General features: G+C 33.7%; 3 protein-coding genes across 3 annotated transcripts; 2 read left to right on the top strand and 1 right to left on the bottom strand.

Annotated features, from left to right (window-relative positions):
- The first annotated feature begins 2,170 nt into the window (after positions 1 to 2,170).
- LOC105970314 (B-box zinc finger protein 22) lies at positions 2,171 to 4,689 on the top strand. The gene is made up of 3 exons (XM_088822347.1): positions 2,171 to 2,561; positions 3,448 to 3,864; positions 4,209 to 4,689. The coding sequence occupies exons 1-3, from the start codon at positions 2,379 to 2,381 to the stop codon at positions 4,482 to 4,484; spliced, it is 876 nt and encodes a 291-aa protein (XP_088678473.1). The 5' UTR covers positions 2,171 to 2,378; the 3' UTR covers positions 4,485 to 4,689.
- Positions 4,690 to 5,599: 910 nt separating this feature from the next.
- On the top strand, positions 5,600 to 7,891 carry EMB1473 (Ribosomal protein L13 family protein). Its single transcript, XM_012995240.2, has 4 exons — positions 5,600 to 5,946; positions 6,927 to 7,112; positions 7,300 to 7,470; positions 7,597 to 7,891. The coding sequence occupies exons 1-4, from the start codon at positions 5,728 to 5,730 to the stop codon at positions 7,711 to 7,713; spliced, it is 693 nt and encodes a 230-aa protein (XP_012850694.2). The 5' UTR covers positions 5,600 to 5,727; the 3' UTR covers positions 7,714 to 7,891.
- A 398-nt stretch (positions 7,892 to 8,289) lies between these two features.
- Positions 8,290 to 12,344, bottom strand: LOC105970290 (protein trichome birefringence-like 42). The gene is made up of 5 exons (XM_088822346.1): positions 12,008 to 12,344; positions 10,824 to 10,998; positions 9,492 to 9,655; positions 9,208 to 9,366; positions 8,290 to 8,755 (listed from the first exon to the last, which is right to left on the bottom strand). Exons 1-5 carry the CDS (start codon positions 12,280 to 12,282, stop codon positions 8,464 to 8,466), a joined length of 1,065 nt encoding a protein of 354 aa, XP_088678472.1. The 5' UTR covers positions 12,283 to 12,344; the 3' UTR covers positions 8,290 to 8,463.
- Positions 12,345 to 14,440: the final 2,096 nt, after the last annotated feature.

Raw genomic sequence — 14,440 nt, 5'->3', positions numbered from 1 at the left:
TACATGTTTATGTAACATATTTATAAATATATCCCCATACTTTTAGTATTTATACGTTTTCACCAAGTCCTTAGTTTTTTTTCTTCTTGTGTCCGTTCTTCGCCTCATTCACGAAAATTGCGATTCTTTTGAAAATATTAGAACTATTGTAAATTCCAAAATTTCCGAAACTCTTGGAATCAATATGGATTCTAGATTCCAAATGAATTTGGAAATGGTTTTGTGCTTCAGACCTAATTTTGATCTGTTTCGTCCTACTTTCACCGTTTCATACAATACATGCTATACAAAATTACTAAACAAACCCCAATTAATTCCAGTTTCACGAGTAAACCCCAAACCCCTCTCATTCTCTAGGATTTTGAATAGCAAATTATGGAGTCCACAAACTAGACCAATGTTTTGAAACTCGGATCAGACCGGCTAGTTGAATCGGTTGAACCGCGAACCGTTCTGTTGCCCTATCCAGTTTCGCCGGTTGAACTGTAAAACCAAAACTCAATTGGAAATTAGGGTTTTACCATGACTAGTGCATTTTGTTTTAATTTAATTTTTTTGCTAAAACAATGTCATGGTAAACATGTGTTTATTATTTTAGATTATAATTCCTATAATCTTTGAAGCGATTGGGTTGTGATATATGTATGTCGATATGTTGTTTGCGTATGTATGTGTCCGTAAAAGAAGGACAAACTTGATGTAGATTTCATCACTTGCAGGGATCGGAGTTACAAGTTAATGCGAGTGTTTAAAATATAGGCTTTGTTTACTATATAAGTTCAATATAAATAATTAATTATAAAATAAAAAATAAAAAAAACTCGTTTGAACTGGTTCAACCGTGACCGAATAGTTTGTCCGCGTCAATATTAATTTTCAAAATATTGCTATTGAACTTATAAGGATTGAAAGAACTTCAACAATAAATCCTTGATTTTTTCTAAACGTTTTTTTCTACATTTTTATTTATTTGAGGTCACACTATTGAATTATTGCCTTGTGTGTTTCTCTGTGTTTCTTATAAATTAATTGGACCACATGGTCCAATAAATATGTTCACGGTCTTAATGAGTTAATGAATAGTTACCTAAAATGTGTACGGAGTGTATATTATTTCCCGGGTACTAATTACTAATAACACAAATTAGTACTAAATATATTTATGGTGTTAGAAAGTCTAGTCATATATTTGCCTAAAACTCTATATGTTGTTGGCCTCACTATATGAATTCATTTCATTATGTAACACTTCATGACTTCAACCACCTTTGTATTCTTTGTCCCTTCACAATTTTTTTTTAATTTTTTTGAATTAAAACTAAATAAATTTTATCGACAATTGAACGTAATTGTGAATCGACACAAATTCAATTAATAATCGAGATTATCCGACTATTGAACTTGCAGTTTTGATCCGTGGAATCGTCAATATGCGTATATACTTAGGTGAAGATAAACTTTGAGTGTATATATATATATATATATATATATATATATATATATATATATATATATATATATATATATATATATATATATATATATATATATATATATATATATATATATATATATTTCTATTTCTTTTTTTTTTTAAATTGGCTACAACGGAAACTAGCGGGATAGTACGCATGACCTAACACTACTTTTCCCTACCTTGATACCACTCGAACAATGACCTTACAATTGGTCCGGACTTGTCCTTTTTCGTAACGTTAATTAACATAAACCGAGCAGACCAAATTCAATTATTAATTTTTATTTAAAATTGACCTACAACCGAAACCAACGAGAATAGTACATCGGACCTAACACTACCTTCTCCACCCTGATACCTCTCGGGCAATGCCCTTACAATGGTGACTTACAATTATGATGTCTGTTTAGATAAAAAAATATATTTTTATTCAGTATATATATTATTCTTCTTTTTTATTAATTTATTGCAGTGAATTATGCCAAAATACTTATAACTAAGGGTGCATAATGCAATTTAGCCATATAAAAAACCTCTATATAGACTACAAACCCCACCTCAAAACCTTGGAAGAAAATATCCTAAATTTGGTACTAGTACTAACACACCCATCAATTTCTAAAAATAAAATAAAATTAATAATAAATATATAAAATAAATTAAAATAAATAAATGAAAATCCAAATCACCTCCGAGTAAGTACACGTTCTTAAACCCTGTTGAACCCACCCACCCACCAGTCACCACTATATAATATATATCTATATTCAATAACTCTATCCACCGTAAATATCTTATTGATTTTCGAGTCATATATATTTTGCCGATATATATATGCACACACAGTCACACACTTTTGTAGGTGATAAAATATAAATCGATCATAAAATTACAGTATAGGATGAAAATTCAGTGCAACGTATGCGCGGCGGCGGAGGCCAGCGTGTTCTGCTGCGCCGACGAGGCGGCGCTGTGTTGGAGCTGCGATCAGAATGTTCACGCCGCCAACAAACTCGCCGGCAAACACCAGCGCGTTCGTCTCTCTAGCTCCTCTACCCAGATGCCCAAGTGCGATGTTTGCCAGGTTTAACTCAAGACTAATTTTCCTTTTTTTTTTTTTTTTTTTTCTTTTTTTAATTATGGTTCCCAAATTTTTCTTCTTCTAATATACTGTAGAATAGATTTCAATTTGTTTTATTTATTAACTTTGTATTTTTGCATACTTGCAAAACCTGATATTTTGATTTATTTTGCGTAAATTACGAGAAGCCCCCTGAACTTATGCTAAATAATGAAAAACACCCCACTAATTAGTAATTACAGCAACCCCTAAGTTTGTTTCCGTCTTGTACCAACTTTACACAATTTCAGATACTTTTTTTTTTTTTTTTTTTTTCTCACATTTTTAACAGAAGAAGTCTAAGTCTATAATAGACTGTACACTTTCTCCGTTAAAAAACTCGATCCACATTTAATCGACGGGGATTTTGGTAAAGAGGGTGTTTTTCGTTATTTAGCGTAAGTTCAAGGGGGTTTTTCATAATTTACTATTTTCTTTTTCTTTTTTCTAATTTCCTGGATATAGTGTTTTGGTGGGGTTTGAGGCTATCTTGATTCTCTTTGGTTTACAATAGTGTATCCCTACTTAGTAAAACTGAGCATACAAGTGTGTGTTTAATTTGGTCACTTGATTTGTAGGATTTCTAATTGTCAATTGTTATCTAGTAGCAAACATTAGCGGAGCCAGGATTTTAATTGCGGGTGCCAAATGCATTAAAAAGATACTAGGAGGGGTCGTTAATGCTATTTATACACTATATATATATTTTTTTTTTTATATTCTATATAAAATAATAGGGATTTGAGAAATGTTGGGGGGTCATTGCCCCCGGCTCTATACTTAGCAAAGGTGATAATTAAAGACAACAACAATCTTACTCGTGTCGTTACATTGTTTCCTTTTTTTATAGGAAACGGCCGGCTACTTCTTTTGCGTAGAGGACCGAGCTTTACTTTGCCGAAAATGTGACGTGGCTATACACGCATCGAACTCCTTAGCGTCGGTGCACAAGAGGTTTCTACTCACGGGAGTCAAAGTTGACCTAGAAGCCACCGAACCTCGTAAAACATCATCTTTGGAGAAAACGAGCACTACCGATTGTAAAACCTCAGAATTCGAGCCGCCGCCGCCTATTTCAAAGAGGACCAATTACCAAGCTAGTGTATGTAGCGGTAATAATAATAATTCATCACCTTCGTTGAAGCCGCCGCCTCTCGCCGGAGGCTCGTCCTCGGGGAGTGTTCCGCAGTGGCAGTTGGATGAATTTATCGGGCTTGGCGATTTCACTGCTCAAGGTTATAATTTCGCGGACGTTGCCTCGTCTAAGGTATATATTGATTTATTCACGGATATTGCATTTGGTACCCCTGTGTTATATCGGATTGCTGGAAAAACTCCGTGTTACTAATATTAGCAAAAACCGCTTATAATGCGTTTTCTTAGCACACAACTCCCTAAATAGTGAGTTTTTTTTATCGAGCATCTTAAAAAAAATTGAATCGTAGGGGGTTTTTGCTATTAAAATAACAAGAAGAGCTTTTTTTAGCAATTGGAGAAAACACAAGGGTGCTGAATGCAATAAATGCTATTTCTTTCTAACACGAATTGAATTCAAATTGGACATGCTTTCTTCGACAATCTTGACACGCTTGTCTGAATTTATCTCGCCAGCTAGCGGACAATGGGAAGCGCGGAGTTTCAGATTGCTTCGAAATTCTACGAGTTGGCGGTGACGGTGAATTAGAGGGCGATGAAAACTTAGGTCAAGTGCCATCGGCAACATTCTGGGCTGTGCCAGAAATACCCTCTCTACTACCCACAACATCTGCCCTTCGCTCGCCCAGAAATTACCAAAACGCCCTCGACTCGTCTGTCTTTGTGCCCGACATAGGTTACCATAATAATCAATCACACACTGCGAGCTCGAAACGGAGGAGGAATTTCTGATGTATATATCCCTTAGGGTGTTTACTTCTACTACGAAAAAGGACCGTACTTTAGGGTAATTAGGGTAGGTATAATTTATTTTTTTCGTCTTTTTTTGGGTGAAGTTTACGTGTGTTTGGATGATTAATTAGTTTCGTATGTATGTATAGATTATGGTTGTAACTTGAATATGAGTATGTATTATAAAGTGTGATGCTATTTGGGATATGATGTTGAATTAAAGTATGGTTTGTAAGCTATTATACGAGAGATACGAGAGTGTAGGTTTATCCAGCTGCCGGTTCCTTCGTTACTTAAAAAAAATAATGAAATATCAAATAAGTTATTTTCAACATGTTATGTGTTTTTCCCCTCAATTTTTTCTCTATAAACTCGAATATTTACTCTAATTCTGCCAATTATGAATATAAATGTATCCGATTTTGTGACAATACTTCTCTCCCCGAATTTTGAAAGTACCGATTTCCGGTTTTTTCACGGATATACTATTCCAATTTCTTATCCGATTTTAATTTCAGAAAATCCCAATTTTTCTTTTCAAATACTATACTTGTATAATATACATTTTATTATTTTCTATATCATGGGTGACCGAAAAATGAAAATTCCAAACCAAGCCGATTCTAAGTCGAAAAAAATTTAATTTTGGAACTAGTTTTTCGTGCTATAACAAATTTTCCATAATGTAATTTTATTTAGTTTCCCAATTAATTTTTTTTTCTTTTCCAAAAAATATAGCAATAATAATTTGGAGGGAGAATTACAGTTTTGTTTCATCAAGTTTGCACTAATTTCACATTTGATCCCTCATGTTCACAAAAAACACATTTGGTCCCTCATGTTTCAAAAATTAAACACTTTTAGTCATTTTCGTTAATTTTATGTCAGTACTAACGAAATCAACCGCGTACCCATCACTTCCTCAACTATCCAACTCACGGTGAATTGACGGAAATGACAAACGTGTAATATTATTGAAACATAAGGGACCAATTGTGTTTTTTGTGAACATAATTGACCAAATGTAAAATCAGTGCAAACTTGATGGGTGAAAACTGTAATTTGCCCATAATTTGGACAAGGAAAAGTGGGGGAATAATCACATACTACGACCCCACAGTAGACTACAGTGCACCTTCTTATCCGCTTCAATCCTATCTTTTTATCTTCCCACAAAAAAATACGCAGGCACACACAGAAACAACAGAGAGAGCAAACAGAGAGAAAATCCCCCCACCCACCCATGGCAATGGCGGTAAACTGCGTCACTTCTTCTTCCTCCTTATTTTCTACGAAACCCTTATCCTCCTCCTTCAACAAAACCCCCTTCCTCGGATTCTCGCTCGCCGTTTCATCCACACCGTCCGTTCAATCCAATCGGACGTTCAAGATTTGCTGCCAGGATAAAGCCGCTCTCATCCCTTCCGGCCAGCAATGGATGTTCGACGATCTCACCGGACCTGTAAGAAATTTTCCCCCCAAATTATTCAATTTGTTTCAATTTTTATTTTTAATTTAATTTTATTTATGGGAAAATGCTGCTCAATTTCTGTAATTTTGAATGTGAAGAACGAACTAGGGCACTTTTATTATTTGCTTAGGTGGTGTTTGCAAAAGCTTATTTTAAAAGCAGAAGTTATCGATTTGCGAGTTAAGTTGATTTTTTAAGTGCTTATTTGTAAAAGTTTGGGGGTGTTTGCAAATTTTTACTGGAAATTTTTTATGGGTGCTTAACAAATTATAGCTTTTGCAAAAGCTTATTTAAAAGCAGAAGTTAGTGATTTTGAGTTAAGTTGGAATTAAGTGCTTATTTTTAAAAGTTGGGGTTGTTTGCAAATTAGCTGGAAAATCAACTAAAATAGAAAAAGCAGGTGCATATGTGCTTTTAAAATTATAGCTTAAAGCAGCTTATTCCAAGAGAAGAAAAAAAATTGTTTTGCAAACACCTACAAACGAATTATGTGCCGGAAAAAGCTCATAATCTATTTCTAAAAGCATTTGCAAACACCACCTAAAAGCAAAAGCAAAAGCAAAAGCTCATTTTGCAAGCACTTAAGAAATAGATTATAAGCAAAAAAAAGCTCATAATCTATTTGTAAAAGCTTTTGCAAACACCACCTTAATGTAAAGTTTTGGAACTGGATTTATTTGCTACTGCAATGCCCTATGAAAGTTAAAGAATGTGTTCGACACGTTGAACTGTTAACTGATAATTACTTCGATAATCGCATGATGTTTCGTATTTTACTTATGTACGCTGTCGATATTAGAAAGCTGTGTTATCTCAATGAGTATATGGGATTTATCGATGGGAGTTATCTGAATGGACAGTGAAAGAATAAACTCACCCTCGGCCTGAAATTTTCAGACAAACGAACTTAGTAAAAGTTAAGGTCGTATATGTATATAATATATATTACTTACGTTTGTTCCGTATTACAGGATGTTTGGAATAAAACATGGTACCCGAAAGCAGCGGACCATGTAAACACAGATAAGCCGTGGTATGTAGTGGATGCAACAGACAAGATACTAGGAAGGCTCGCTTCGACGATCGCCATTCATATCAGGGGAAAGAATCTTGCCACATATACCCCTAGTGTCGACATGGGAGCTTTTGTTATAGTGGTACGTTCATACGTGGAAAAGAAAAAAAAAATCATTTTTTTTTGGGAGTTTATGAAATTCGAAAATCCTCCGTCAAAATAAACGATGCCCCGGAAAAAAACCTTCTGTATAAGTTAAGATGTTGTACACGATCCATCATATAATATAGTGCGTGTATCTGATTCTGTGATGGCAAATATGTAAATAGGTCAATGCTGATAAGATTGCTGTATCCGGAAAGAAAAGGACGCAAAAACTCTACAGGAGACATTCCGGAAGACCTGGTGGAATGACTGTCGAAACTTTCGAGCAGCTTCAGAAAAGAATTCCCGAAAGAATTGTCGAGCATGCTGTTCGTGGGATGCTTCCTAAAGGAGCCGTAAGATTCCCTCTACTTTTATGCATGCAAAAAAAAAAAAAAAAAAAAAAAAAAAAAAAAATATATATATATATATATATATATTTATTTAAGCATTTTAATTTATCCCGTGTTTATTGCTTGCAGCTTGGAAGAGCGTTGTTTAACCATCTTAAGGTTTACACGGGTCCCGATCACCCACACGTGGCTCAAAAGCCGAGTGAGCTGCCCATAAGAGACAAGAGGATAACAAAGCAGAAATAGACGACGAATTTGTTAGATTTTTTTGGTATGTTTATATGTATTCCGTTTTACGAAGCAACATCCGTAAAAAAATTAACCAAATTTTCTGCGGCTTTTATAGTCGGAACTCCACTAGAATTTCATGTATGCTAATGATGTAATTTTCGAGCATGTTATGTCATTTTTCCATTTTTCATCATTGTTTTCTTTTCCTTGTATGTTCCCGATTCTGAATTCCCTCGATTTACATTCGAAATTTTTCGATTTTTGGAACGATATCTTTCGTTCCGAAATCTGAAAGTCCCGATTCCTGATTTGTTTTTTTTCCGAAAGGAATTCAAATACAGTAGATTTTGATTTTTCATTTGATTTTAATTTTTCGAAAATATTTCCGTAAAAAATCCGAATTGTTTGTTCTTCTGAAAATTACATTTATAATATCAATATTATTATGTATTTTGTATTACAGGTGACCAAAAGATTGGAATTTCTAAATTCCGCCGATTCGGATCTGGAAATTTCCGACTTTGGCACAAGTTTTCCATTTCCAAAATTTTCGACTTTTTTTTTTTTTTTTTAACGGAATCGAAATTGCAATTTTTCTGAAAGTGCTAATTTACGATCAATCCAATTCTTCCGATTTCGACCCTTGATTTTGGTTCAATGAAGAGAGCTCAAATCATTACATGAATTCCTTAAAACTGAATTCTTTATTTAATTCTCATTTCCCTCCCCCCCAAAAAAAAAGAAAAGGACATTTTTTTTTTTGTTTTAGCTCTTGAGGAGAAGTGTGTACAAGAGCTGATTCCAGGTATCGGGTACACCGGCAACGCACCAATGGCTGCAATCGAGGCCTTTGCCAGCATAAATCGAAGGGTGGCCATCTTTTCTTAATTGAGTCATCAAACTTATGTCGAGCAAAAAAGCCGGTTTCTTCATATTGCTCAACACACTTCTCACCACTGGATCTCCCCGTGGTTTGATTCCCGGATAATCCGACCCGTTTATCGGTTTCGTTTGTCCTCTACAATCCTTCACGCTTGGTTCATTCCAATCTGACCCTCTGGCACACACATTTACAATGAGAATTTGAAGTTAGAGAAGATTAATTTCGGGGGTGGGAATCAGATGGATCAAATCGGAATATGCACTTTTGGGGAAAATCCAGTTTTTCTTTCTTAAGTGAAAATAATGTTGATATTTAAAGCGTAATTTTTCGAGAAAAAAGTAATCGATTTTTTTGGAAAATGGTTTTGAAATTAAAATGGTATCGTGATTCAGAATCCAATATGTATTCCAATTCCGTACCAAAAGAAGAGAAAATAAAAATCGTAAAATCGAAATTTTCAACATTCAGAATAAAAGATTATAATTTTTCTAACATCGTAAATTACTCGGATCGAAATCGGCGTAATTCAGAAATTTTGTTCTAATTTCCAACCTTTCGTTCATTATATGCAAAATCACATACATTCATATATGTGTGGATTAATGATAGCATAAATAAGAGCTTACTTGTAATGAACGGTCGAGATTCCTTGGAAAAAGACTCGGGTTTTAGCGGGGTCGATGTTGGAATCGACCCAGTTAGCCCAGGTAGTTAAAGCTGTCTTGTAAGCTTCCATAACATCCATGTCTTTAAATATCTGGTTGCCAATCTGGTAACTGTCCCACCTGGAATAAAACAACGTTCGTAAGCATACTCAATTTTTTTACGTTTTTAAGTGTACATTTGTGTATGCATATATAATTCTGATTCCATTTCGAAAAAAAAAACGATTGGATAAAGATGGACTCACGTTCTAAGGCGCCCGGAGTGCATCCACCAGTGGTAGCTGTTGAAGATCAAGACGTCGGCTCCTATCCAAAGACCGGTTCCGACGAGAGTGTCGAGTTTCAGCGTGCGGTTTGCTAGGCTCACGAAGAATCCATTTTTCACGAACATAACCGACATTTCGTATTCCTTCCAAAGTAAAAGATCAAGCGAAATTTAGCTTCATTTTTTTCAATGTATACACACATATGTGTGTATATACTGTATATAATAATCGTATAATAGCTTGCAAATCATATGTGAGATGTAAACTACACTAGGCTAACCATGCATGATAAACTCGATCTAGTGACTGTTGACAAGAGGATTCGAACTTGAGTCAATTGAGACAAGCTAAGCTTACTTGCTGCAACCGCTAGGCCATGCCTTACGGGGCAAGTCACATGTTTTATGTTACCATTACACATGGATGATGATATTATTAGTATTCACGTGATATGTATTGACATAATAATTTTAGAAAGTTTTTTATTTTAATTTGCGGAAGTGAATAATCGAACTCTGAAAATTACGGAAATTGAAAAGATTTTGAAACTTACAGAAATAAAAACTTCATCAACAATTCAAAGAATTGGGAATTATTTAAAATGTTTAGACATACTTAATCAGAATCCACGTAATTTGAAATTGTTGCTCCGATTGGGCAATTTTCTCTAGTGTACCTACTTAGTTTCTTCGATTTTCACCTATGTAGTACGGACCGGGGAATGCGGACACGGGAAACAGGGAAATGGATGGACACGGGGAAACTCCGTTTTCCAAAAAGTTTTGGATACATGAACGCGAGGGAAACGCGTAAATAGTAAAAATATAGGGGTGCATTCATAATTCTAAAAAATATTATAATGTTTAATATCATTCCACAAATAACATTCAGGACATATAAATTTATTTTAATATGGAATTAACATCTACAAAAATATTAAAACACCACTAGAAGTGAAAATGAGGCATAATATTTAAGATTTTTTTAAACCTATGCAATTCGGAGTTTTTATTTAGAATGAAATTTGGATTTATGTTGCATGGAAACACGTTTCCAATTTTTTATCACTATCAGAAACGTCCCCGAAATTTTTAAATATTTATAGAAACGGCCCCAAAACGTTTCCGACAGGTGTTATGGCAGTTTCCGAAACGTGGAAACGCGTGTAGGTTGAAGTTTCCGTGCATTATAGATTTTCACCGAGTAAAATATACCAAGTATGCCGCGATTATTACTAAGTTTTTGAAAAGTATATACATTTATCGCAAAAGAAAAGGTGAAATAATTAAGAGGGGCAAAAAGGTAAATTACCAGAAAGGAAATGGTGGTGAGCGGTCCTCGTCTAGTCAAGGTATAATTGGCGTTTGGGAGTAGAGCAGCATGAAGCATGCACGCCAGCGATTGCCACTGGTTTGAACTCAGTGAGTCACCCACGAACATTACCTTTTTGCCCCTATATCTTTCTAGAAATTCCTTCCCATCAAACCTGTAAACCATATATATATATATATATATATATATATATATATATATATATTAATTGTTTTAGTTTAACATTTAATGCCTTCCAAATTTATTATGATTACATATTATGAATAATATCAAGATAATATTCCCTCTGTTCCGAATTAACTGTGGTTTTTAGCTTTACACAAGTATTAATTTTTTTAATAAATTTGTCTTATTTTTTGGAAAAATACATTAGAAAGACTGAAATAACCTTCATGATTTAATGATGTGATAGGAGAGACTAGAGAGACATACTTAGAGTTGAATGGATAAGATTAAAACATGAAAAAAAATGCATTTAGTGCAGTATTTGAAATATAAAATAATAGATAATATAAAACAAAATATTTAAAAAAAAATAATTATTATAGAACAAAGACTCTGGTTGGTATATATATAGGTGTGTCATGAATTCTCATATCACACAATATTAAATACACGTGTGTGAGTTTTCAAATTATTATTTGACAGCTTTTATAAATTTATAATGTATTATTATGAAGAAACTAAAATAATATTTGACATTTAATATTTGGATTACAGATAGATAGATGCATACAATATATACATGCAGGCTGCAGCAACAAAATACTATCCAGAGGTGGTTAAAAAATAAATAAAAAAATCATGCAGAATTTTTTTTAGAAAAAAATAATATCTCAGAGTATTTAAATAGTAAGAAATTCTCTAAATATAATAATAGGTGTTTTAAATTGTAAAAGAAAAACCTAAAAAGAAAAAAAATAAAATTAAATAGCTAAAACACATGAAAAATAACAAGTCCACATGTGTTTAACAGTGAATGGGGGCCATGGCCCCCACAGCCAAACTCCACCACATCGAAATCTCCTTCACACAAGAAGTAAAACATATTAACAAAAACTACTACTAAATACAGAGAGAGAGAGAGAGAGAGAGAGAGAGAGAGAGAGAGAGAGAGAGAGAGAGAGAGAGAGAGAGAGAGAGAGAGAGAGAGAGAGATGGACCTGGAAATGTCACAGGCAGTTGGTTTCCATTTATACTGAAGATAAAGTTTATCAGTCCTGCCATTTATCAGACAGTTGAGGCCAGGATTGATAAAAGGGCAGTGAGAAGAATCATAGAGTGGATAAGAATCATCAACAATCCAACTCCCCTTGAATAGATCGCACGGCTTATCTTGCTCGTCTCCATACGCTTCCCGTGAGGACGACCACACCAGAACAAAAACCGACAACAACAGCTGCCCAACACAATATACCCTCATCATCATATAATTCATATATAAAACCCTTTTTATTTATTTATTTAGATGAAAAAGAAAAATGAAGCTTTGGGGTGTATATATATATATATATATAGAGTGAGCAGTACTTTTGTTTGAGGGAGGGTTTTTTTGAATTTATTTATTTATTTAATTAATTAATTACCAAAAAAGTGTTTTGCAAATAGATTACATAAATTAAATATATTTTTATTTATTTATTTTTACATGCCTAAATTTTCCTTGGGTTATATAACTTAATTATTTTTTGTTTGAACTTGTTCGGGAATGTTGATATAGGATTTATATGATTCATCATATTAATTCAATTATTTTTCTAATTTGAGGATTGTGATATTTGCATAACCATTTGACTATGTAATATTAATTATAATCTATTTTTAGAGGATGTTGATTGATTATACGTGTGTGTGTGTTTAAGAATGTTTTTTAATAGGTCTCCCAAGAAAAGCATGTTAGAAATTTAGAATACTTGCTCAAAAGTAAATACTTAGGGACGAAAATTGGAATGGATTTTCGGATTTAGTCGATTTTAATTTAGAAAATTCCATTTTTAATTTGGAACAATAGTTGTCATTCTGATTTTCAAGTTCTTCGAGTTTTTTTAACCAACACTAGAACAATATATGACATTCAGATTTTCGATCCAATTTTAATTTCCAAATAATATATAGTGTCATCCCCCTCCCCCCCCCCAAAAGAAAGTTACACATATATAGTCATCCAAATTATTATGTATTTTACACTATACGTGAGTAGAAAAATAGAAATTTCAAATTCCGTCAATTTCTTTCGAAAAACAAAATTTGAACAGGTTTTTTCATTCTAATTTTAAAATTTTGATTCTCGAAGTTATTGTTTTAGAAGATCTTTATAAAACCTAGACAGTTTCTTGTAGCAAATTAAAAAAAAAAAAATCCAGTCCGGTATTTTTACAACTCACTTAAAATGATATTATGAATCCACGTCAACTTTTTTTCTTCATAAGATCGCAGAAAAAATTACAAAATTCAAAAAAAAAAATACAGTCCGGTATTTTTACAACTCACTTAAAATGATTAATATGCATCCACGTCAATTTTTTTTCTTCATAAAATCGCAGAACAAATTACAAAATTCGTGAGTGAGTCACCCGACGAGCTCCATTAATGGATATATTTACCGTTGTCTTACAACTGCACGAGATTTCACGATAATAAACTCGAATAATTCAGCTAGATAGATACATGTGTCAAATACAAAAAACCCAAATATTAATCATAAATATAATGTTAGCAAACAAAAATATTTATAAAATAAAATGGCAAAAATAGTTCATATATTTCATATAGAAGCTTGACACATTGTACACATTTATTCAAATTATTAATGAAAGTCATGTTATGTTGTCTTCTCAAAAAATTAATATATATAGATACGTGAACTGCATTCTCGTATAATAGTTTGCAAACTATACGAGATATGTAAAATATACTAGGTTAATCATATGTGACATGTTCGACTTAGCGACTGTTGGCAAGGGGGCTCGAACTTGGGTCAATTACAGACTCGCTCCAACTGATAGACTCAATTAACAGAGGCTCACTTTTGAATCACAAGTTTCATGTTGGAAAGACGCAATATGAATACTGAAAATTACGATCAAAGATTCCCCTATCAACCGCCATCTACTTCGGAGATTCCTACTGAAATATTTTTTAAATGATATTATTTTGTAGACCCCCCTCATTTCCAAATTATATAGAACTAACTACCAAGTGGATTACACTCTAGGGGAAACCCCCTCGTTTCGAAAATATTTTAACATACCCCCCTGCGCTACCCGGTAGTCCCTATAATACCCTTTTAAAATCAGTTTTAAACCCTCACCACTTACATTTCGGTCTCTCTCTTCTTCTCCCAGATTAAAAAACCCGCCTCCACAAACCTAGCTCCTACCGGCGAAATTGCTTCCCGGAGTCATAACTCTCTCTCCGGTGGTCGGAATTCGATGGTTTAACTACCGTTGGATTCCTCTCGTCGACCTCTTTCTTTTGGTGGTGATTTCATTTAGTTTGGAGCGCAGATCTGTTTCTGCAATTCTTTTTTTCATTCAACGACAATGGTCTTGCTGGAGGTATATTTTGTGTTCCACTAGTCAAAATATGACGGGCTA

This window comes from Erythranthe guttata, chromosome 8 (assembly GCF_056151865.1).
Source record: "Erythranthe guttata isolate IM_541 chromosome 8, IM_541, whole genome shotgun sequence".
NCBI classification, from domain to species: Eukaryota; Viridiplantae; Streptophyta; class Magnoliopsida; order Lamiales; family Phrymaceae; genus Erythranthe; species Erythranthe guttata.
This window is presented reverse-complemented; position numbering and strand designations above follow the sequence as displayed.